A 24,047-nucleotide genomic window follows, 5' to 3' on the forward strand; every position below is an offset into this window, starting at 1 on the left:
TGGGCCCGCGCCGACCTATGGTCTGGCCGCCTCGTCGCCCCTTTCTGACTCTAGTTCGATCTGGTACTTTCCTTTTGTCGTGAAAATTTTTGCTATATAATCCCCCGGACCCCTGGAGGCCCGTATATCGTTTTCTCGACGTGTTTTGTTTCGAGCTGTTTCTGCCAGGATTTGCTTCGGATCTAGAGCCATCATGTCTTCGTCGGAAACTCCGAAGGACAGCTCCTGCAAGGATGTTGGCAACTTGTACATGGAGGAGCTGAGGATGCACCCCAAGGAGTTGCTGCTCGTTGAAGGAGAACTGCAGATCAAGGATGTCCAGGGTCCTAAAGGAGAAGGAAGCTTGGAAGACAGGATGGAGAAGCTAGAACAAGAGGTTTTCAAATACAAGAAGATGACTGAGCGTGAGGTGGATATCTTCCACAGGATTGTGTCTGAACTCATTGCTGAACATGAGAAGGAAACTGCAAAGCTTTGGGGCGACATCCTCTCACTTCACGATACCACCAACAAGCTCCAAGCACAACTCTATGACGTTCAGAATCAGAACTGTGAGTATGAAAACAGGTTTAAATACATAAGCCGTGCTGCTAGTTTCAGGATTCCCGAGACCAAGATGTCGTTTCTTGATGGAGAGCCTCTTCCTTGGAAGTTTGATGACGGGAGTTCATCACCACCATCGCCGCAGGAGTAATTCATCATCGGTATTGGCATCCCCTTGGTTTGTTCCAAGCTTGGGGGAGTGCCGCGGTATCACATCATCACTACCTTTTACTTTTTATTGTCAAGTAGTGTCATATCATGAGTAGGGAAGTTATCATATAAGATGGGTTGCAGTTTGGAAGTATCTCTCCTTTAGTTGGTTGTCTATGTATCCCTTGGTGTGAGTTATCGTTATGGAATATTAATGAGAAGTCTTATCATTTACATATTGCACATCTTATTTCAGTTTGCAACCTCTATTATATGATTTATCTTGTCATTAGTATTGGTATCACTTTGGGAGCATTGAATAAATCTATTTGGTTTTGGCAAACTTAGCATTGGTCAATAGCAACAACACTTTGAGGTTTAAGTAGAAAAGAGAAATACATGTAGTTGTTTCATTGTCTTTCTTTCTTGTTAGCTCATAGCTTATTATTCTGAAGTTTAAATTATTTGTGCTTACAAGGAAGATGCATGATTGTTTCTATCACATGTATATTTGTTTGTTTCCCTCAACTCTTATGCTTGCTAATTAACCTTGCTAGCCAAAAACCTGTACTGAGAAGGAATACTTCTCGTGCATCCAAACCTTAGTCCAAACCTATGTCATTTGTGTCCACCATACCTACCTACTACATGGTATTTTCTGCCATTCCAAGTAAATACTTCGTGTGCTACCTTTAAACAATTCAAAACTTATTATCTCTTATTTGTGTCAATGTTTTATAGCTCATGAGGAAGTATGTGGTGTTTTATCTTTCAATCTTGTTGGGCAACTTTCACCAATGGACTAGTGGCTTCATCCGCTTATCCAATAATTTTGCAAAAAGAGCTGGCAATGGGATTCCCAGTCCCAAACTAATTAACCTAATTAGACACTCCTCCATGGTATGTGATTGATGGATGGCACCCGAAGGATTCGGTTAGCCATGGCTTGTGTAAGCAAAGGTTGGGGGGAGTGTCATCATCATAATAAAACCAAAATAAAAAGGCACTCCTTCATGGTATGAGATTGTTGGCAGGCACCCGAGGATTCGGTTAGCCATGGTTTGTGAAAGAAAGGTTGGAAGGAGTGCCACATAAAATGAAAATAAAATGGGAGCCGCTCTTTGGAGGTTGTCTGGCAAGGGGGTTAGAGTACCCGCTACCAGTCGTTGACAACAACAAACACCTCTCAAAACTTTACTTTTATTCTCTTTATATGATTTCAAAACTGAAAAAGCTCTAGCACATGATTTAATCCCTGCTTCCCTCTGCGAAGGGCCTGTCTTTTACTTTATGTTGAGTCAGTAAACCTATTTCCCTCCATCTCAAGCAAGCATTTGAGTAGTTGTGATCAAACCATTATATTGTGATTTGCTTCATCATGTCTTTTACTTTTCCTTGTTTAGTTCAAGTTTTATCTGAATGAATATAGCTTTGCAAGTTATCAATGATTATGAGGAGACTATTATGATTGAGTATGCAAGTTGTGCCATATAAACTTTAACATGAGAGCGCTGCTCAATGAGATAAATATAATCTGTTAATTGTTCTCTGACCAAGAACGAAGTTTGCCATCACCAACTATGATTTCTTATGCACCTTTATTTGTGATTACCTTATACTTGTTCCAAGTTGAGTTATATGAGGAAGTTGTTTACTAGAATGTCTTGTGTGAATGAATATGATGCTTCTTGTCCATATTTTATTTATCGACTCTTCACTCCATAAACATGTGGTCCTGTTTACTGAGTTCAGTTTCGCTTGGGGACAAGCGAAGTCTAAGCTTGGGGGGAGTTGATACGTCCAATTTGCATCACTATTTTGTATCATAATTTGCTGTTATTCATTGATATATTTCATATTTGGATACAATACTTATGTTATTTCATCTATTTTGCATGTTTCATCATTATTGGAGGATCAAGCACCGGAGCCAGGATTCTGCTGGAAAAAGCACCGTCAGAACGCAATATTTCGGAAGATCAACTGTGGAAGGAAATTATACCAAAAATCCTATTTTTCTAGATGACGAAGGAAGCCAGAAGGGGGAGCTGAGAAGGCCCAAGGTGGGGCCAGACCACAGGCCGGCGCGGCCCATGGCCTGGCCGCGCCACCTTGTGGTGTGGGGGCCCCACAGCCCCTTTCGCCTCCTTTTCTTCGCGAAACCCTTCGTCCCGAAGACCTAAGCCACAGAGGGTACCTCACGAAGAGTTACAGCCGCCTCTGCGGGGCGGAGAACACCAGAGAGAAAAGAGCTCTCCGGCGGGCAGGAATCCGCCGGGGAAATTCCCTCCCGGAGGGGGAAATCGACGCCATCGTCACCGTCATCGAGCTGGACATCATCTCCATCACCATCATCATCATCTCCACCATCATCACCGCCGTCTCCACCGCTGGACACCGTCACCGCCGTAGCAATTTGGGTTTGATCTTGATTGTTTGATAGGGGAAACTCTCCCGGTATCGATTTCTACTTGTTGTTGATGCTATTGAGTGAAACCATTGAACCAAGTTTATGTTCAGATTGTTATTCATCATCATATCACCTCTGATCATGTTCCATATGATGTCTTGTGAGTAGTTCGTTTAGTTCTTGAGGACATGGGTGAAGTCTAACTGTTAGTAGTGAACTATGGTTGAGTAATATTCAATGGTATGATATTTAAGTTGTGGTGTTATTCTTCTAGTGGTGTCGTGTGAACGTCGACTACACGACACTTCACCTTTATGGGCCTAGGGGAATGCATCTTGTACTCGTTTGCCGATTGCGGGGTTGCCGGAGTGACAGAAACCTAAACCCCCGTTGGTATATCGATGCAGGAGGGATAGCAGGATCTCAGAGTTTAAGGCTGTGGTTAGATTTATTCTTAATTACTTTCTTGTAGTTGCGGATGCTTGCAAGGGGTATAATCACAAGTATGTATTAGTCCTAGGAAGGGCGGTACATTAGCATAGGTTCACCCACACAACACTTATCATAACAATGAAGATTTTTTAGCCTTATGTAGCGAAAGCACTAGACTAAAATCCCGTGTGTCCTCGAGAACGTTTGGTAATTATAAGTAAACAACCCGGCTTGTCCTTTGTGCTAAAAAGGATTGGGCCACTCGCTGCAATTGTTACTCTCGCACTTTACTTACTCGTACTTTATTCAACTGTTACATCAAAACCCCCTGAATACTTGTCTGTGAGCATTTACAGGGAATCCTTCATCGAAACTGCTTGTCAACACCTTCTGCTCCTCGTTGGGATCGACATTCTTACTTATCGAAAATACTACGATATACCCCCTATACTTGTGGGTCATCACGCGCCGGTGGGAATTTGCCGGTGGTAACGCGTTATTGACGGCGCATATAAGTGCAATGCATGGAAGTGACAGGTCGGGAGGTAGTGACAACTTGTTACATTGTTTCCTAACATAGAATGAATGAGACAACCTTAGACTTAATTATTACATAGCGTAGGTCGTCCTAGCGTGTCACTCCTGAATCCTCGATGGCGTACCACCTAGGTTGGTGGAGTCCTGAAATTGGGCTCCACATAGGCCTCCATGCCCATATCAAGGTGGTTACCGGAGGGAGGTCACCGGCTTGGGGAGGTACTCGTCGGAGGAAGGTCACCGGGTTGAGGAGGTGATCACCGGAGGGAGGTCACCGGCTTGGGGAGGTACTCGCTTGAGGGAGGTCATCAGGTTGAGGAGGTGCTCGCTAGATGGAGGAGGTGCTTGCCGGCTTGAGGAGGAGGAGGAGGGAAATAGGAGGAGGAGGAGGAGGAGGATGAGGAGGAAGGAAAGAGGCAATAGTAGTAGTAGGAGGAGGAGGAGGAGGAGGTGAAGAGGAGGAGAAGAGAAAGCGAGAAAAAAGAATAGGCCGGCGGGCTGGTTTTGCATATATAGAAAAGGTTACCGCCGGGGCACCAAATATGGTGTTACGCACGCGGTAATTTTTTGAATTTTTTCATCAAAATCTAAATCGGATGTAAAGCCTTCGCGTAGATACATTTTGATATAAAAAGGTTTTTCACCGGAGGTTGTATGCAACCAAAATCCCGTTTTACCGAAACATGACGTCATTTTGCATAATATATCGAAATTCATGTTTTTTCAATTTTCACTGAAACTAGATGACATAACACATGGGCATTCTCGAAGGATTTTATTTTCTGAAACATCTATCATTTTCTTTTATTTTTACGAAAACTGAAAAGGCGATTTAGGGCGTGTGGAGGAAAAATCGGAGTCCTACATGGTGGTGCGTCGGTGGTAATCAAATTACCACCGGAGCACCAAGGGGTCTCTGATTTTTGGGCTGACCCGGATCTGGTTGACCCTTATCCCCTGCACGCAGTTTCTTTGCTGCGCGGGCGGTATTTTGGCACCACCGGCGGACCATAAAATAGGTGCGCCGGCGAAAAATACCACCAGCATGCACCTTTTTTGTTGCGCCAGTCATAACCCTGGCCCGATAGCCTATTGCCTAGTAGTGCCAGTCACACAGTGTTCTCCAACCATGATCGATCTTGATGTCTGTCCAGCCGCAGGCAGCACTCAAGAACACCTTGAGGTGAGCAAAAAAAAAAAGTTGGGCGGCAGCGGTTTCTCGCCACCCGCGCCCTTCAACCTAGCACCTACCTTCATGGGGAAGATGAATTTCTCTGGTTGTTCTTCTTTGTTACTTTGCTAATGGTTATATGTTTGATCTTTCTACTTGTTTTGTATCTCGTATCAAATTGTGACAGTTCGTTCTTTGACAGAATCAGACTAAATCATTATAAATATCACCTTCAGCTTCCCAGCCAATTGCTGTCTGCAATCACACACATGGAAAATGACAACATATTCGGTACGCGCTGGATTTATGTAATTTCTGAGTGAACATCAATCTTAATTGTTCTCTTATCAACTTTTCCTTCGAATGCATTGAAATAATTCTCATGAATAAAGACACAATACCATGATATTTCGATTGCAATGATTTGTGTTTCTCCTCTGACGAAAGTCTCATCTCAGAGGTCATGTTTATGCCATTTATTGTCTTCTTTTTAGCAAGTCCATTTATTATATCTTACATAAAAGAGTATGTATTTGTACAATATCTCTGTAGTGCATTTTTGTATAATATAGAAGTTTTACAATGTTTCTCTTCTTGCTGTAACATGGAAAAACCTAGAAGAAGCTACAGGGGAAATTTCTTGGAATCAAGTAACTTGAGCTTAACTGCATGAGGTTGAACTTACAAAATTGAGCCTACCTTATAGAAGGTGTACGACTCCAAAGTCAATAGGTGCTAAACATATGCACAAATGTGGAGTGAGAAATTTCTGAAGTATGTGACCTTTATTGCCAGAGTTTCTCTACTTATGTACATATATAGTCATATACTGCTTCGATATCTCAGCTGTCTCTTCATTTATATGTCAAATTAAGTAAATTCTATGCTATGGTCCATACGAAGTTCATGAAATGGTGGCCAGGAGTTGTCCGGGGATAAAAGGTATTTTGCAGCTGATGATGCAGTTATGTGCAGGGTATGGCATCAGCATTATGCATACTTCTACCTCTTTTCTTCCACTCTTTTTCTGTAAATTTCCATGCTAATATAGAACTGAAAATTGTTTCTCTTATCTTTGATTCTTCCCTACTTGGCTGTAGCCTCTTTATAGAAAATTAGTGGTTCCAGGGGTCTACCGCATATACCAAGGATGGATTAAATTTGGAACAACAAGAGTACTGTAGTTTACTTATAGATTACCTATATGTGCTCATATTTCGCAGATGGTGGTTAGAATTATTACTTATCTCTCAGATTATGCTTGTGCTTGGCTCAGGACACCAACGGCTACAGTGTTCCAACTTTTTTTTTTTGACTGTAACTACGGCGGGCGTTAGCCAGCCTGAACATGTATTAAGTCAAGTTGCCTATGAGGCTTTTCAGCCTCTACAAGATGGGTTCAAATGAATACACGGGGGTTACAAGATAGGAGAAGAAAAAAGAAAACACACAAGCGACATCACCAAGCCTAAAAACTTAGCACCAAACAACGCTGAGACAGACCGAGAAAAGCAGGAAGGAGTGAAGTTGGATCGGTCGAAAGGATCCCGATGTCGAGAGGATGCGGAGAAACGAAACCCGCTTGCCGAGCGATCACTCTACACAATGCAGAGCTAGGAGAGTCGCAGCCACCGTCGAAGGGTATCCCACTGCCGAGGTCACGCCGCGACTCCGAGAACCGCCGACGGAACCGAAGGGCAGAGTTCCACCGAGAAGACCGCTGCACCTCCTCTTGGCCTCAAACATGAGAACCATCACCAAATGAGTGATCCCCAACACTATGCGAGGCAACGAGAACCTCCCACACCATCGAAGGACAACGATCACCGAGACCTCACCGCTGCCACGAACATCCCTGAAAGAGAGGTCAACCATTGTTGCAAAAGAGCAGCAGGATTTAGCTTGGCCGCGAGACGCAAAGCACAGGGGACTAGAGCTTGCCGAGCTCGCCCAAGCAAGAGCACCACAACCTAGCCAAGGGGACACGGAACCAGAACAACGCTTCCAACGAAGACAACGACGCCCGAGGACGTCGCCGTTGCTGGCACTGACCAAGATCAGAGCAGGGCTTTCGCCCGTTCCGTATCCGCCCCGATAAACTGCTGCAAGCAGGAGGAAGGATTCCACCGCGACGCCTCCAAGGAGGATCATGACGCCGGAGGCGACACCGCCGCTGAACTTTCGTCCGGAAAGCCAACTCCACCTCCACTGCGAGAGGAACCCAGGAGAGGTCCAAGCTCAGATCTGGAGGAGACCCGCAGGGTCAATGCGGCCGAGCCGACCGCCGACGCCAGGGGTGACCAGAGGCCGACGCGGCCGAGCCGCGCCCAGGATCCGGATCTGGAGGCGAAGAACCACATCGAGCAGGCAAGGCAGGTGCACTGCGGCGCGGATGAGCGAGCACCGGGGAAGAAGATCCGAGCAGGACGAGCAGCAACCGCAGCAGGGACGGCCCTCCTTCACCGCCAGCTGCTAGCGCCGGCGAGGCGGAGGACGGGCGGAAAGATCGGGCGCCCCAGGGGAGGCCAGGCCCCATCCGAGCAGCCCAGCGCGAGAGCCAGCCAGTCCCGCCGCCGCCAGCCGCCTGAGGGCTTTGCCCATGGACGTATGCCGGCGGCGGCGAGGGGAGGGCCGGTGGGGAGGGGGGTGGCGGCGCGGTGGTTAGGGTTTCCGCCCGGGTCGCCTCGAGGGAGACGACACGGGGGTCTGGTCAGAAGCCTAGTCTCCAGTGTTCCAACTTCATTTTGATACTTCAGCAATGGAAATATTTTGCATTCGTGCTCTTCAAATATTCTGTTAGATCTGATCAACTAATCATAATTCTCCTGCTACAACTATTACTACTTCGCACCTTATTCCTATCATGTGCAATTACGCCAATGCCATCAACATATCTTCACAATTATATTTTAGTTTTTCCCCTATATTTACTTACATGATCCTGATTAACTGTTAAAAGGAAGCTACTCAGGACATGGGTTAAGCCTAGAGGATTTAAATGTTATCTGCCAGTTTATTAATGCCTCTCCTCTTGAAATTGATGATATAATGCTTTTTCTTTGGTACGGCTAAGGTACTTAGTAACTTAGACTATTTGGTTTAATAATACATTGATTTAGTACTTTAGTCTGTATAAACTTGAGGAGATAGGCAATCTTCTTAGTGCAAGAACTCTATTTCTTCATAATGTGACGTTTCTATTAGAGTTGAACTGTGTGGAAGAGTAAAAGATGCTAGGCTTTGAAGGGATAGAACGGTGTAACTTTTTTGCTCTGTCCATTTTTATCAGCTTCCAATGAAAGTGATTTTGGCGGGAAGTATATGAGAAACCGGTTATATCAGTTTATTAATTTGTCTTGATATAAATATGCGCTATTACCTACATCAAGGCTTTGTAAGTCAAATTATCAGATTTTTACAAAAGAGGTCAAATGTCCAAATTTGCTTAACACTTATGTGGCTCATTTTTTATGGACGGGTGTGGCAATGCTCGATTTTCATGGTCTATGGACAATAAAGCGATAGGAGCACAGGAGCCTTCCGGGATCAGAACTAAATTGCAACAATCTATGGACTGACATTCTTTATCATCGCAATAAATTCATGGTAATTAATTCTCCCACAAGATAGTAATATAATACTCCCTCCGTCTCGGTTTAATAGGCACGCACGCCGTTTAAGGCAAACTTTGACCATTGATTTGGTCAATAAAATATAAATTTTGTATCTACAAAATCGAAAATGCCATTCTGAACTCGGGCACAGATACACCCTTTATCTATGCCATCTATTTTCTCCAAGATTAGTGGTACGGTCAGGTATTTGCTCACGTGTATGCTTATAGTAATGGATCCTGCTCTGCACACTGACCACCTCTGCGTAAGCATTAAATTTCCATGTCCCCGTTTGATGATAGCAGAACACAATTCTGAGACGGAACACACCGCATGCAGTGGCTGTACCATCCAGTGCCGCTAGCATCCAAGCACTGCCAACGAACTTTTAATGATCCAAACACCATCGAATAGCCTCCATCTAATTTCGCATTCCTCTTCTAAAATCAAACCAGCTTGCTCATGTTTTTATCCCCTAAAAGCGTGCACATTTGACATGGAGATTTAATTTGCTGCAAAACGCATGCGAGTAATGAACCAGCTAGCAAATTTGACTAGTACAGCATGAACTAGCTAACAAAATCTCAAAAAACAAAAAGAAAAAGACTAGCTAGCTTCACCTCTGCATCAATCCATCGGCCGGGTATCCAGGCTCCAAGCAAGCTTCACCGGTGCATCAATCCATCCAAGCTCCAAAAGAAGAAGAAAGTAGCAGCAGCAGCGCAGCCGCGGACATGGGCGTCGGAAAGGGAAACCGCCGCAAGCATCTCCAGGACAGGGCCGCATCGTGAACCTCCAGCCAACACACACACTCACGTCTCCATCTCCTGTGTGTGTCTTCCATCCCGTCAGCTCGAGGAGTCACTCCCGGTAGTACGCGCGCACTAACGTAGCCGTCAAGACATAGATCCATGGGGGCAACTCTATCTCAGGCGCCTGCCGCAGAACGCAGAACACTCTAGATTAGATGTAGAATCTTTTTTTTTTTTTGAACAAGGAAAGGGGCCGGGAAGGACCCCGAAGCTGCATACATTAAAACGTCGGTGGGTACAAAATACAAGCCAGACCCTGAAAGAAAAGGGAAATTACAGCACTATCCTGGATATATGCACAAAGGACCCTGGATCTAAAAGAGTAAAAGCAATCGAGCCCTTGGTCCTCTCCACCGGCGCTGAGCCTCCATCGCCGGCCGCCTTGACACCGCCGGGGACGCACCACTTGGCGGCGTGAAGGCACAGCACTCCAACGAGAGACTTTAGAAGGGGCCTCCACCATGGAGGTTGAAGAGGCGCTAGCTTGGCGCCTGAAGGGGTCGCCCTTTCGACCACTGATCGTGGCGGCAGCCATGGCCACCACGTGATTCGCTCCAAGATGCAGCAGGAACAGACTCCGCCACCTCGGAGATGCGCAGCACGACACACTGGTCCACTTCTTCCCCTCGCTTCCACAGCCGGCCGGAAGAAGCTTCCCCGCGTACCCACTCCACATCGGGAGGTAGCAGCAGAACGCGGCCTTATTTATGGAGATCCCGGCGGTCACGACCTTCTCTGCCTCCGGCCCTGCCCACCAAAGCACCGCAGAGAAGAGGAAGACCACCAGCAGCCACCGGATACGGCCCAACTCCGGCGACCCACTCCAAGTCTCGGCATAAAGCCAAACAAACCAACGAGGCAAACCACAACTACTACCTACTCTACTATTTACAAGGGGAGCCAGACCACCTAGACCATCTTCTCGCCGGCCGGCAGCACCAGCAGAGAGAGAGAAGGCCAGGGGCGGCAGACGAGCACGGAGGTCGACTCTCAAGGCGAAGAAAGAGAGGCAGTATTTCTCCGGAGAGAAGGCCAGGGGCGGAGACGAGCTAGATGTAGAATCAGTGCCTCCACAACTGCATAACTACTATATTATAGGGCAACAAACTTCTTCTCTCTCAGAATTTTGAGCCTATTTTTAAATTACTGTGGTGTTTTTTCTGTGTGCAGTTTTGGTGTTGCGTAGCGATTTATATGGTATCGACTGCTTGGGCGGTGGTTGTTGGCTCCCGTGCCACCGCTTTGACTAAGTTTTTATTCTTTTTACTCCGCGTGTTTTTTCTCGGAGAGTCCTCATCTTTGTCTCTTCATGTTCCTCGATTTATCAACTTCCCCGCACCTCATTCGCTTTCTCCAAACCTCCAGGCACCCGATGATCTCCACGGATAGCGCCCCGCTCCAGCTCCTCGCCCCTACCCTCGCTGACGCAGGAACCCTCCTCTCCCCCATGGCAGCTATGGTACTTACAGAGGCAGCCATTGGGGCGTCACACCCTCCTCTCATGGGGTGTTCTTGGTGGCTCTAGGGGTCGTGTGCGTGGCCGTGTTGATAGACCTAGCTGAGCTCGAGCGTCATCGGCGCCTCGGCGGTGGGCTCCTGCGGCGGCGTCCAGAGGGCTGGGTCGGCGGCGAGATAATTTGGGGCGGGAGCACGGCGAGTCCCCTACTTCGGCTCGACCCCCTGCATCGCGGCGCTGCGCCTTCTCCGTTCTCTGGCGCACTGCAATCCCCACCACGACCCGTCGTTTCCCCGACCCCTCGGGCCTCGGCCCCGCCGCCAGGCGGGACTCTCGCCGCGCCAGATAACGCCACCGGACCATCTCTCTGCGGCCAGCCTACGCCGCCAGCCCAGTTCCCCGTCACCCCGCCACCAGCAAGAGCGCCGGCCGCCGGTGATCGCCACCACTACTCGCCGCCGCCAAATCAACGGCGCAAAACTCCCGTCCCCCAAGCTGCTGCACCGTCGCTGGGCACCACACACCACCTGTCCCCCGACCTCCTCCGTGCCATGAGGCGCCGCCGCCGAAACGCCCGAGCGCCACCGCTGGAAGATCCTGCACCGCCCACCATGGCAGCCCATTCCTCCATCCCCAGGCCAACCTCCCGAGCACGACCCCTTCCTGCCCACTGCTGTGCGGGCTCCGGGTGCTGCTCTTATTTTACGTGTGCGCAGCTCTTGCTGCTTCGTCTCTGCTAGCATGTGCTGCAGCGCTTTCTTTCTCTGCCTGCAGGTGCCTTCATCAGGTAAGTGTTGCGTGCTTGCATCTTATGTCTCTTGACGTACATATGTATAAGCTACCATTTTTTCCATGTGATTCTAGCTTATGTGTAACCTGATGTATTTGTGTTCAGTCACCATCACTGTGCGAGGGACTGAGGGAGATGAAACACAACGTTTTGTTAAAATAATTTGGGTGCATTTAGAACATTTTGTTTTGCTTCAATCTGGTTCTGGCTTTCCCAGACTGGATGTTGTGGGATCTCTGCCTACGATTCCAGATCCGAGCTAACAAGAGCTGGGGAATGAGGTTGCCACGTAGATTCAGATAAATTTAGAGAACATAGTTCATTGATTAGCTACTTTCAGGGGAAGTTTCCAAGCAGATCCCAGTTACAAAATAGCCAAAGCTTACACCACTGCAACTTGCAACTGGAGGCTGGGGGACTAGGATTTTAACGCTTACCAAAAATAGATGAAGTAGGCTGGGGTTCAACTTATTTATAGTTCTCAAGAAAGTAACTAGGGGCAGGTGAAAAAGCTTAAGGAAGCAAGTGAAAAGGGTTCATCCGATTTAGTAGATTGAATGGCAGTCCTGGTAGTGCTGGGTTGTCCTTTTTATCAGTTTTTTCCTCTTGTGGTTCTATTGTTGTTTGTCTTGCTAATTAGGTCCTGTTGTTTCATCTCCTAGGCTGCTGATCACCGTGGATCAGCAGCAATGTCGAAGTCAAAAGATTCGTCAGGGAAATCGGCATGTTCTAGCCTCTGGAGGTGTGTTGTTTGCATCCTTCCTCGTGTGTTCTTCATCTCATTGTTTTTTTTTTTTGTGTTTTACAAAGCACTCAGCTGATGTATAACCAGGTAACCACTCAGGGGAAGCGCCCAGTTGGATAACCACAAATGTCATGCATCCGATCGGACCCACGTGATGTGTGCGATGTGCAGGTACGCACTGAAGTTTGTAATTGTTGCTTCACTTCCATAGAAGTAGGGCTAGCTAGCACATTGGTACATTGTTGTGTGATACAAGAGTGGTATCTGAGAATAGATTTAATCAGTTTCTGTATTACAAAATCAGCTAAGCATTGCCGCCGACTGCCCGATCTGAAGTGCTATTGTTGTTATTTTCAAGCAGAAAAACGAAGATTCATGTTGAAGTCAGAGCTTGAGAGGTGTATTCCGAGTTGATCATTCTCTCTTTATCTTGTGCTGCTCTTGCCCGGCTCCTCAAGCAATCAACGTCGTATCGTGAAATCCCTGCTCTATTCTTCGTCCTAATGGATTCAAGCACATGACCATCTGAATCAGATTTGATCCGTAACATCTCATCAAGAAAAATAGGTACATGTCATTTTCCAGCATTGCTCTCAAGTGTTGACAAGATTATGCTCTGTAGACTGTAGGTAGAAGATGAGAGCCAGCCTGGGTGGTCTACATCGCCTTTAGCCGTACCCTGTTCATGCATTCACCATCCAGCCAGTTTCCTTTCATGTTATTAGGAAGCTTTACATTTTCCCCATATCAGCCCATGTTAGCCAATGTAATTAGTTGATGTTTCCTATGAAGATGTTTAATATTAATGGTTGTTGCGCCCCTTTTTTGTTTGGATTTGTCTTCTCTTGATAATTTATCTGTTGAGTGTCTTCCTCAGTTGGCTGCTATGCATATGCCCTGCAACTAGCAAAGGTTTCTTCTCTATGTTCAATGCCACTACAATGTGTTTCTTGATTTTCTTACATTGATCAACTGGAGTCTTTCCATCGATAGTTTGATAGCACAATCTTTGGTCTATTAGTTGAATGGGGAAAACTGCAATGACATGTAGAACTCTATGTGAGATAAAGGCTAGAGCATCCCTCCTTGGGAATGCAATAATAATCAGCAATTGGGACGTAGTTAGTTTGACATGATCCTCACTGATGAGAAAGTCTCCATTGGTTGACTATGCAGTACGATTAATTATGAAAGTTTCTACTTACATGGTTCCTCTCTTGTATTTCTAAAATTATCTAGATAAATGATTTTTCGGCATTCTAATATAGGACATTCATATGTAAATTTCTTGCAATTGTAACTACATAAAGTAATAATATATACTATGATCTTTCCCTTTAAGGTTCCAGTATCTTGATTTTCGAGCTGACACTTGCAGAAAATACAACAAGGTATCTGCAGCTAAAAGTTGTGTACTTAGGTTAATACCATACATGCGGTATATGTGGCTCACTTAGAAGGGATAATATGATTTATTCGATGCATTTTTGGCATCTAGATTTGAATTGTTCTCAGCTATGAGTTTATTAGTTTATGTTTGTGCTCTATAAATGATGAGTTGAACATATTGTTGTTCTAGAGGTATTAGTTTGTATTTCCTATTTGGCATACATATATATCTCATACATCCGGATGCCACTGTCGGTGCATGCTGTCATGTCCAGCCAAATGGTCATCAACATTTTTTTGTTTAATTGCTCAATAGATATCAGAGACATCGTGTAATTTAGTAGTGAGTCTGTTGTGTGTTTCCGTGGTATGTATCACTTCCATTATGACTCGATGTTTCTTCCCTAGGTATGTTCGACTTTTTCCTTTTCCCAACAAATATATTATTATCTGATTATCTCTATTTGTTGTAATTAAACTTGACATATGACAGTATTCTTTGAACCATTATAATGCTACATATCTATAAGTACTTAACCCTATTATTCAGTCAGCTATGAATAGATCAACATTTATTTACTATCTTTCTAAGCTACTGAAAAGTCGGCCTGATAATAATAGGGTAAAGGATTAACGAAAAAATGGTTTGACCAGTGCAAGATAATACGAAATACAGACCCATCTGGCTTTTCAGTTATGTAAAGAGCATACATCTTAAGCCGTATGCTTCTCAGTATATGTGAGGTACTTATATAGAGAAAACATGCCACATTATTGCTATAACAATTTTAATTATTTATACAAGTAAGAAACTATATGCGATCAAAGTTGTAATTTCCCTCATTAAAGCTCATAGACATTTTCCCCTGCAATGCTTTGGTAACAGACTTAATTGTTTTTTTGTACTACAATTAATATAAAAGTCTAGCCACCATTTCAGGGAAACACGGTAGAGGGGGCTGTGTACCAGCAAAATGTGTCGATCAATTCAGAGGCTAATTGGAGGAAGGCTTGATCTACACTTGAGATGTCCATTGTTGCAGGAGCATGGAAAAAGTTGCAGAATGGCAGGGCATCCGTACATAATCAACTTTGCTTAATGTCCACTGATTCAGGAAGTTACTCATCAGCCTGAGAATTTCCGTCTGTTTGCATATAAGGGTTATCCATTTGATGCTCTGGAAGCATGTATAGCAGATGCATACTTTAAGGTTTCCTTATCTTGAACTACACATGCCATCAGTGTTTTTGTGTGTCAAAATCATAAGAAGAACTTGTAATAAAAGAGTTATATCAAACTAGCAAAGCATCTGTGTATGTTTTTCTTCGCCTCTATAGTAGACCTTTTCTAGCATAGGTCGTAGTTGTTGAATGAATTTGTTTTGCTCTAAAAATATATACTTTTATGTGAGGTGTATATCTCAAATTGTTAAATAACTATTACATTTGTTACAATAGAGTAGAACTGTATTCATTGCTAGAGTAACATAAATTTTGATGTACCGATTTAGTGCAGAAGTCCTGGTACATCAATATACATAAATATTTTACTTTTCCTGGTTACTTCAGTTCTTTTTTATTTCATATTACTCTTTAAGCAAGTTAGGACTAGATACCGATTATCTAAGCACATGATACACTGCTGACCAGTGAATATACAATTTTACAATCAGACACAATCCAATCAACAAATTTCTATCCATTTGCCATAAAATAATCCCAGATCATGGGAAACATGTTGTGCAGTCCAATAAGGTTACTTCTATCATCAGAATTTCTCAGAGCATCTACTTCTGTCAGGTTTCTCATGTCTTACATGCATCCCGGCAAACTCCATTTCATGGAAAATTTTGAAGCTAGCATTTTGTTGCCAACTATGACTTCCTTTGTTGAAGACTAATTTCTGTAAGTATTAATAATTTAATATGGATTACATGTTTTGAGTTGTGTATCATTTTATCTACTCTCTGATATATTAGAAATCTTCTTTTTAAAATGGGGTATTTGTGTTATTATATATTCCAAGGAAACATGATGTGCATAGGTGGAAAGACATTAAGAAATCTCAAATAGAAATTATAACTCTATGTATAAACTGTATAGTGTAAAAATGTAGAGAGGGCATTCGAACTGACCAGAATAATTTCAAGTTGTGTTTGTGTAAATTTATGTTAGAATAGGTCAAAATGAATTTATATTATATTGTTGATGCGCTAGATTTGAATTGCTTCGCTGAAGACTAATGATTAAGTGTTGCTGGTCATTTACGCATAATGGATTTCTGAAGATGCAACTACCTTTCTTATATTGGTTAATGGGAGATCTGAATAGTGTGACTTGCACGAAACAGAAATTTTGTTAGATCAGTAGCTTGGATAATATTTACTGGACAACATTATCAAACCAACTGGTACGCTTAGAAAAGCAAAGCAAATAGTACCATTACAATAACAAAAAAAAAGAGGATGTTAGACATCACAACTATGAAACTGCAAATCTGCTATAATGTATCTGTTGGTAAAAGAGGGGTCACCCATTGTTCTTGAGAGGTATATTAACTTATGCAAACGGGAAAGTAAATAAGCTCAGGAAGGGTTATGTACTTATTAGTAAATGGAACAAAGCAGATAATCCAGGAAGCTGCTATGCATGTACTTCAGTATATCCAGCTGATTATTAAATGTTTGATGTTTATATTGTCTGTGTGACTATTTCTGATTTACATTGGAGTTTTTTCTGATGAGAATCCACACTTCCAGTATATCCAGCTGATTATTAAATGTTTGATTGTTAAATCCACACTTAGTTAATTGAAGCCCTTTCATGCTCCATCACTTCCAGGATCTGTTTTTTTTTTTCAGACAAGATCAGATGGCCCAGCTCATCTTCCTGTTGTATAGCACTGCCTTCGCTAGAGCTACGAGCTTATTTGCCATTTAGCTTTATAGTTGGTTTTGAAACACACTTACACCTGGTAGTCTATGCTGAATCATTTTGTGTTGTGCATTTTTCGGTGCAAGTGCCGTGCCGTATAATCAGTCTTAACTGAATGGTTTGTTTGACCATTACATAAGAATAATAATGAATCACGCAGCAAGGCTGTGAATAGCTGGCATGCCCTCCTACATTGCTGTCAATTTTTTGCCATTAGGATTTATTTTCGAGGAAACATTAGGATTTATTTGCCTGCAAAACATTTTGTCACTTTTTTTTTGTTTTCTGACTGGAAAGTATGCTTTTCGCATTGCAAATTAGGATTCTGCATTCCTGTACATTTTTGCGAGTAACCAACTCTCTAAATGGCCGTTGTTTGTTGAACACCTGGCAGTGAGCATCACATGGATGATAGGTTTGTCTAACTGCTCCTGTTGGCGAGCCCAAGAGTCTCCCAAATATCTTTCAGTTGCTAAATGGCATGTAAACCACACAGTATACATTTCCCCCCAGTGAACCTGCCTTATGAATTATGTAGCCATATCTTATCAATATTAGTACCACTAGCTTATTCGTACTACTCTGATGCTATACAAGCTAAATTGTATTGTTCTATTTTGCAGTCTATCTTGACAAAGAGGGTCCTCGCGTCATTCCAGGCACTTCTTCACAGGATCAGGGTGTGGATGGGAAAATGAGCAATGGATGCAACTTTTGCTTAATGGACATTGTCTAATCATGCTCTTAAACATAGACCACCCAGGCAGCATGGTGTGCAATGTATGTCTCTAAATTTAGGATCAAGATTCCGTTCTATGATAATAAATTAAGTAAAATGTTAGAGTTGGATGTTTTAAAACTGAAAGTTGGTCCGCTTATATTTTTCCGTTATATTTTTCTACCATTGTCCCACTAAACTTTTACATATGTACTTCTTTTTGAAACTAAACTTTTACATCCAATGTTTATGACACTTTGTCCGCTTATGTATTGAACCGATAGTCAAATATTGACCGTTATGACAATTAATTTTACATAAAATCAATCATGATTTAAATCTCCACCTATACTTTGAATTGGAAGTTGAAGTAGTCTGAACAAATTAATGGGACAATGGTAGAAAAAATATAAGTGGACCACTTTCAGATGTATAAGTTTACTGTGAAAAGAACTTCAGTGTCATAAACATTGGTATGTGCACTCCCTCTCTAGGTACCATAAATTTGAAAATGTATCTATGATATAATTATTTTTAATACACAAGATGATTCTATAGTAAATAAAGATGGACAAATTTTAGGAAACACATATAGGAAGAGAAAGAAAATTCTTAGGATCATGTATTTACTTTTCACATCTGGAGATGCAGCTAATGATGCAGAACATGCAGGTACGTGTCACTGCCAAAAATTACCATCAAGCAGCTACAATATGGCGCGGCGTGCCGCCGCGCCCTTCATTGCTAGTAATATCAAAAGGAGAACAGCTCCACTTATCAAGCAACTGGTTGGAGCAAGAAATTCATCAGATTTTACTCCCCTTTACGGCGAGCTTAAGATTAGCTGTCTCACCGCTTTTCGCTTCGAAAATGTCCTCGATCTCCTTGCCGAGATGCCGCGTTTACTCGCACCACCTACCTAATTTTCTGGCCAGAAATGTAAGCTCTGTTCCATGGGCACAGAACTAATCGGCATATGTACCACCCGCCCATCCTCCCTCTCCTTCTAAACGCCCGTCTGATCCTGGCCCACCCCAGTTCTCCACGCAGACACGCATCATTGTCGCGATACCAGAATGACACAGATCCCCAAACCAAATAAAATATCCAGAAAACGAGAGCAGCTGAGCCCGGGTGCAAAAACGCCGCTCCCAAACCTACAAAATTCATATCATTACATTCGTATGCAAAAAAGCTTTCCAATGATATAATTTTATATTTCATTGACCAAAATAATGGTCGAATTAATTTTTTAAACTACGTGTGCGCCTGTTAAACTGAGACGGAGGGAGTACTTATTAATCAGGCAATACCTAAAACAAATAATATTTAGATAAAATAACAAACAACAGACCACGTTTTCCAGTGGCTCGGCATTTCTGGTCAACAGATGTTATAGATATCAGCCTGGAGGTCAGTGCGCTCCTTCTGGAGGTCAGTAATGGTGAGGAACGGTGCCAGCTGGCCCACATAAACCAATATTTACTCAAATAAGGAAATTTATTAGCACTTCTCATTGACTACATTTGCATATACTGTGGTGAGTACACTATTAGCACTTTCAATTCACTGCGAAAATTATGACTACACAACATAATCAACTCACTACAAAATTATCACCACAGAAAAGATATCCACTAGAGGTTAAATCAAACTACAAAATTGTTCATTACATGATCAACATCTATTTACTACAGGGTTTATCACGATCAGCACCAATTAAATCATCGAATACTAATTACTCTACACCGTGTACTCACTCACCATGTACTCACTGCCACAGGTGTTGTCCGAGCTGCAGGAACTAGCAGGATACGAGGAGGGGCGTCGGCGGCTGGAGCTGCTCGCCAAATTAGGGCATGGTCGCGCAGCTACGGCACGGGAGCGGCGGCGAGCGCATCGAAAGGCGGAAGCTCTGTCCATCATTTCTTCCTACCCAAATTGGGGTTTCTTGCTGGGCTTTAGTGCGGCGCAGCCCAATTAACCACAGCAGGCCAATTTTATCTCCAGAATAGCATCTCTTGTGGCCCGGTGCAGAAAATGGTTCGAATTCAACAGCCAAAACTGTCAGGGAGCGAGATCCGTTGGCTGAAAATGACTACGCTGGGTTTGATTCATCAACAGGGACACCACACTGCTAGTAACCCCAACCATCGCCAACTCACCAATATCGATGGGGGCTGCTCTTGCACCCTAATCAGGTTAAACACCCTCAATCACCTACAGGATCGACTACAGGTGTAGCACTTGAGATGGCGATGGCGATGGCGATGGCTAGTATAAAGATAAAACCATTCCTGGACAGATGTAGTTTCATTGTCACTTGCTCGCCACAAGTGGTGGGATGCTCTGTTCGTTCCTGAAGTAGTCGTCAGGATCCACCTCACCCTTCGCCATCGCCAGCCTCTGGAAGTTACCCTTGTAGTACTTCTGGCCCCAAACCTGACCGGCCTGGTAGCTGGTGACATTGCCCACCACGACATTCTCGCCCAGGTCAAGGTCTCTGTAGTTTACATAGGCCTCCCTCGGGTTCTGGCTTACATACGGCGCCATGAACGTGTAGAAGTCTTTGAGCCACTTCGTCCGCGCCGATCCGTCCGTGGCGGCTGACCAGAAATTCATGTACTGGATGTTGTACAGCACGCCACCACGGTGAGGGAACGGTGTCGCCGACTCTGGGAAGCTGCTCATCTTCCCGCCATAAGGGTCCATGATCATTATCCCAGCTTCTGGCTTGGCGAGCCAGGTGAAGATCTGCACCCACGTGTCCTTGGGGATGGCCTGACGGACGTAGTCGGAGGTGGCCTTGCTGAAGCTGTTCATGGATGTTGTCCGGTTTAGGATGTCCTCCACAGTCGCGGTGTTGCCCAGATAGATGTAGGGAACTGACTGAATCCATGTCATCTCCTTGCAGTGCGTCTGGTTCAGGCCGAGCTCGGGGAAGCGGGTTCCCATCAAAAGCAGGAGCGTGTCGCAGGTGCCCAGGTACATGGATTGGAACTTAGCCACCTGTTTCTTGATGATCGCCATTATGAAAAGATCTTCGGGAAGAGCTGGGGCAACTTCTTGCCACTTGGTGAGGATGTTTATAGCACCCTCGTTGACGGACTTGAGGATGCTGAACATTGTCACCGTCGGCGGGACGGGCACGAGCTTCACCTTCCACGACAGCACGATGCCGAAGCTCTGGCCGCCACCGCCGCGGATAGCCCAGAATACGTCCGTCCCCATGGTCTGTTTATCCAGGAGCCTCCCCTTGGCGTCCACCAACGTGGCGTCTAGGACGTTGTCCATGGCGGCGCCGTACTTTCGAAGCAGCATGCCTAATCCGCCGCCGCTGAAATGACCGCCCACGCCGGTCGTCGGGCACAGACCGGCCGGGAAAGCCAGCAGGATGCTTGCCTTCGAAATTGCGTAGTACAGCTCCCCGATCGTCGTGCCGGAGTCCACCCACGCGGTGGCTGCCTTCTGGTCGACGCTCACGGAGCGGAGGGTTGCCAAGTCCACGACGGCGAACACCTCGGGGCGCTTGGACCGGTACGAGAGGCCCTCATAGTCGTGCCCGCCGCTGCGCACGCGGATGCGCACGTCGTTCTGGCGGCCGCAGACAACGGTGGCCTGGACGTGGGAGGCATTCGTCGGTGCGATGATGACGAGCGGCCTCACCGTGCTAGGCGTGATGAACTTGGGGTTTTGGATGGAGGAGACGAGGACTGACGTGAACGAAGGCGAGCTCTGCGTGTACAAGAGCTGCTCCGGTATGGCTGCCGAGAGGCATTGCAGGAAGCCATCGGAGGAAGCTAGGGATGCATTGCACGAGAGGAAGCTGAAGAGAACTGCTAGCGCTAAGCTCTGAGACGAGGTCATGCTTTTTTCGTGCACTGGGCTGCTGTCGTTCCAGCAGTGCAGTACTTAGATGGTACGGAGCTTTCTGCTCCAGATATAGCCTACTTTACGACTCCGACTTCCCATCGGTCTCCAGCTGGCAAATGTGCCCAAATATCAAAGTCATGGTCAGCTATCAAGATTGTGGCTGACGTGGTGACGATTGATTGGCGAGAAGAATTCTATTGTATTGTAGTCGAGTAGTCCGCCTCACCAACCGACAGGGACGGAGACAAGGGGGGACGAGGGGGCTACCCCAAGGTTGAGATTTTGTGAAGAATAGTAGGCACTTAAACTGATTTTTCATGGTGATTTACCCATGTCTGCCCCCCTCATGAAGTTCACAACACAGTTCGCCCCCCTCATGTTTCGATCCTGGCTCCGTCCCTGCCAACCGAGCTCCTCCTATACTTCTCGACGGCGAGGCTGGCCGCACACCGGAGCTCGCGGCCGCCATCAGATCACGGTTAATGGTGGTCAGGGCCTCGCAACAGCGATACAGGAAAACCGCCATCAACGCCTTGCACCCAAATGCTTCCAGCTCGAAGCGGTGCAAACTGTCAGAGCATCTCCACCAGTGCCCTGCAAATAGGTGCGGGGTGTTGGTATAGCCATATAGGAGACGCCGGCACTGCATCCTTCATTTTGGAATGTTGTTTTCACATACGGCGGCTCCAAAAACTTTTCTTTTCTTTTTACAATATTTTGAAACAACATATCAATCACATAAATTATTCATACAATATTTTGATATCGTTTACAACAAATAGAAATGAAATTATTCATCCAATATTTTGATATAGTTTAGCACAAATAGATATTAAATTATGCATACAATAATTCGAATTAAATCATGCATTGTTGGCGGCTCCTCGCCTCGCCCACAAATGCGCAGATCTGAAGTTGAGTATGAACACTTGCATCTCGGATTTCCTGATGCATGTGAAAGAAAGCGGCAAATTATTGGGTACATGCTCTACCTTAGCAAAAATCTCTTGATAATCAAATGGTTGATCATCATGCACAGGTTCATCACGCTCGCTCTCAATGATCATGTTGTACATGATCACATATGTGTTCATCACCTCCCACATCTGAGACTCAGACCAAGTGACAGCAGGGTACCTGACAACGGTGAAACGTTGTTGAAGCACCCAAAAAGCACACTCAACATCCTTGCGAGCTGCTTCCTGGCATGTTGCAAAATAAGCGTCCATCTCCAAAGCTGGAGTCGGGATTGTCTTCACAAATATAGCATAAGTCGGGTAGATACCATCAGCTAGATAATACCCCTTGTTGTATGCGTGGCCATTTACCTTAAAGTTCATGGCAGGAGTTTGTCCCTCAGCTAGCCTGGAAAACACCGGAGAGCGCTACAGCATGTTGATATCATTGTTTGTTCCTGCCATGCCAAAAAAAAGCATGCCAAATCCAGAGGTCATGGTCTGCCACCGCCTCGAGTATGACACTACACTCACCAGTATGCCTGTTGTAGATCCCTTGCCAAGAAAAATGGCAATTCTTCCAGCCCCAATGCATACAGTCAATGCTTCCAAGCATCCCAGGAAACCCTCGTGCTGCATTTTATTCCAGGATCCAAGCTGTATCATCTGCCCTTGGTGCTCTCAAATAGTCTTTACCAAACACCGCTATGACGGCTTGGCAAAACCTGTAAGAGTCTGTGAACATGTCGACTCCGCCATCCGCATGTAGTCATTGGTCGTATATGAAGGAGCTCCGCATGCAAGATAGCGCATTGCAGCAGTGCACTTCTGGAATGAGGTGAAGCCCCACAAACTTGTACAATCTTGCTTGATCATGAAATAGTCGTTGTACTCCCTGACGCCGAAGACAATCTTCATGAACAGATCCTTGTTCATCTTAAAATGGCGCCGAAATTTCTTCGGTGAATGAGTCACGTCGTCGGCGTCAAGCAGCACGGCGCCGGCTTGATGATGCCAGTTGACGTTCCTCCTCTTGCATGGCTTTGAGCCGCCACGTCGAGGCAGGTACACCGAACAAAGGTTGGTGAACGCGGAGGAAGCTCGTTAGAATCAGTTGTTGTTGTTGCCGCTGAACAGCTACAACATTCTGCTCCTCCGTGAACAGCTGCACCATCATCTCGTCGTCAATGTCCATCACGGCAATCCTACGAACACCTTGCGGGCGGGGCGGTTGTGCTACGGTGGCGGCGACCTATGTTCCGGTCGAAACAGCAGCCGCCACCGGTCGAGGGGGTAGCGGCGGTATCGATGGACGGCGGTTCCTGGACAGGCGGCGTTGTCTATTGCAAGCAGAGGGCACGACGACGACGGTGGCGATGGCGATCTAGAGGGGTGGGAGGTGGGGAAAGCAGTGCGTCTGGCTGCCTCCACGCGCGGTTTCTGACGTGCCGCGAGACACCGACGAGCCCGATCCGCGCTCTCGGCGAAGGGGCCGGCACGGGGTTGCCGACATTTCT

At 45.4% G+C, this 24,047-nt stretch overlaps 1 protein-coding gene and 1 long non-coding RNA gene across 5 annotated transcripts; one reads left to right on the forward strand and one right to left on the reverse strand.

Moving 5' to 3' along the window:
• The first annotated feature begins 10,967 nt into the window (after nucleotides 1-10,967).
• LOC127314120 (uncharacterized) lies at nucleotides 10,968-18,826 on the forward strand. 4 transcript variants are annotated; one of them, XR_007859401.2, is made up of 6 exons: nucleotides 10,968-11,912; nucleotides 12,578-12,657; nucleotides 12,748-12,831; nucleotides 13,022-15,954; nucleotides 17,607-17,763; nucleotides 18,374-18,826. It is a non-coding gene; the product is annotated as an uncharacterized lncRNA (long non-coding RNA). The 4 variants fall into 4 exon arrangements; XR_011748543.1 differs by having other exon boundaries at nucleotides 10,968-12,657; nucleotides 13,022-15,260; nucleotides 15,850-15,954; nucleotides 18,374-18,825; XR_011748541.1 differs by having other exon boundaries at nucleotides 10,968-12,657.
• A 1,183-nt stretch (nucleotides 18,827-20,009) lies between these two features.
• Nucleotides 20,010-21,669, reverse strand: LOC127314121 (berberine bridge enzyme-like Cyn d 4). Its single transcript, XM_051344586.2, has one exon. The coding sequence runs from the start codon at nucleotides 21,566-21,568 to the stop codon at nucleotides 20,021-20,023; it is 1,548 nt and encodes a 515-aa protein (XP_051200546.1). The 5' UTR covers nucleotides 21,569-21,669; the 3' UTR covers nucleotides 20,010-20,020.
• Nucleotides 21,670-24,047: the final 2,378 nt, after the last annotated feature.

The sequence above is a fragment of the Lolium perenne genome, chromosome 7, assembly GCF_019359855.2.
Source record: "Lolium perenne isolate Kyuss_39 chromosome 7, Kyuss_2.0, whole genome shotgun sequence".
Taxonomy (NCBI): domain Eukaryota; kingdom Viridiplantae; phylum Streptophyta; class Magnoliopsida; order Poales; family Poaceae; genus Lolium; species Lolium perenne.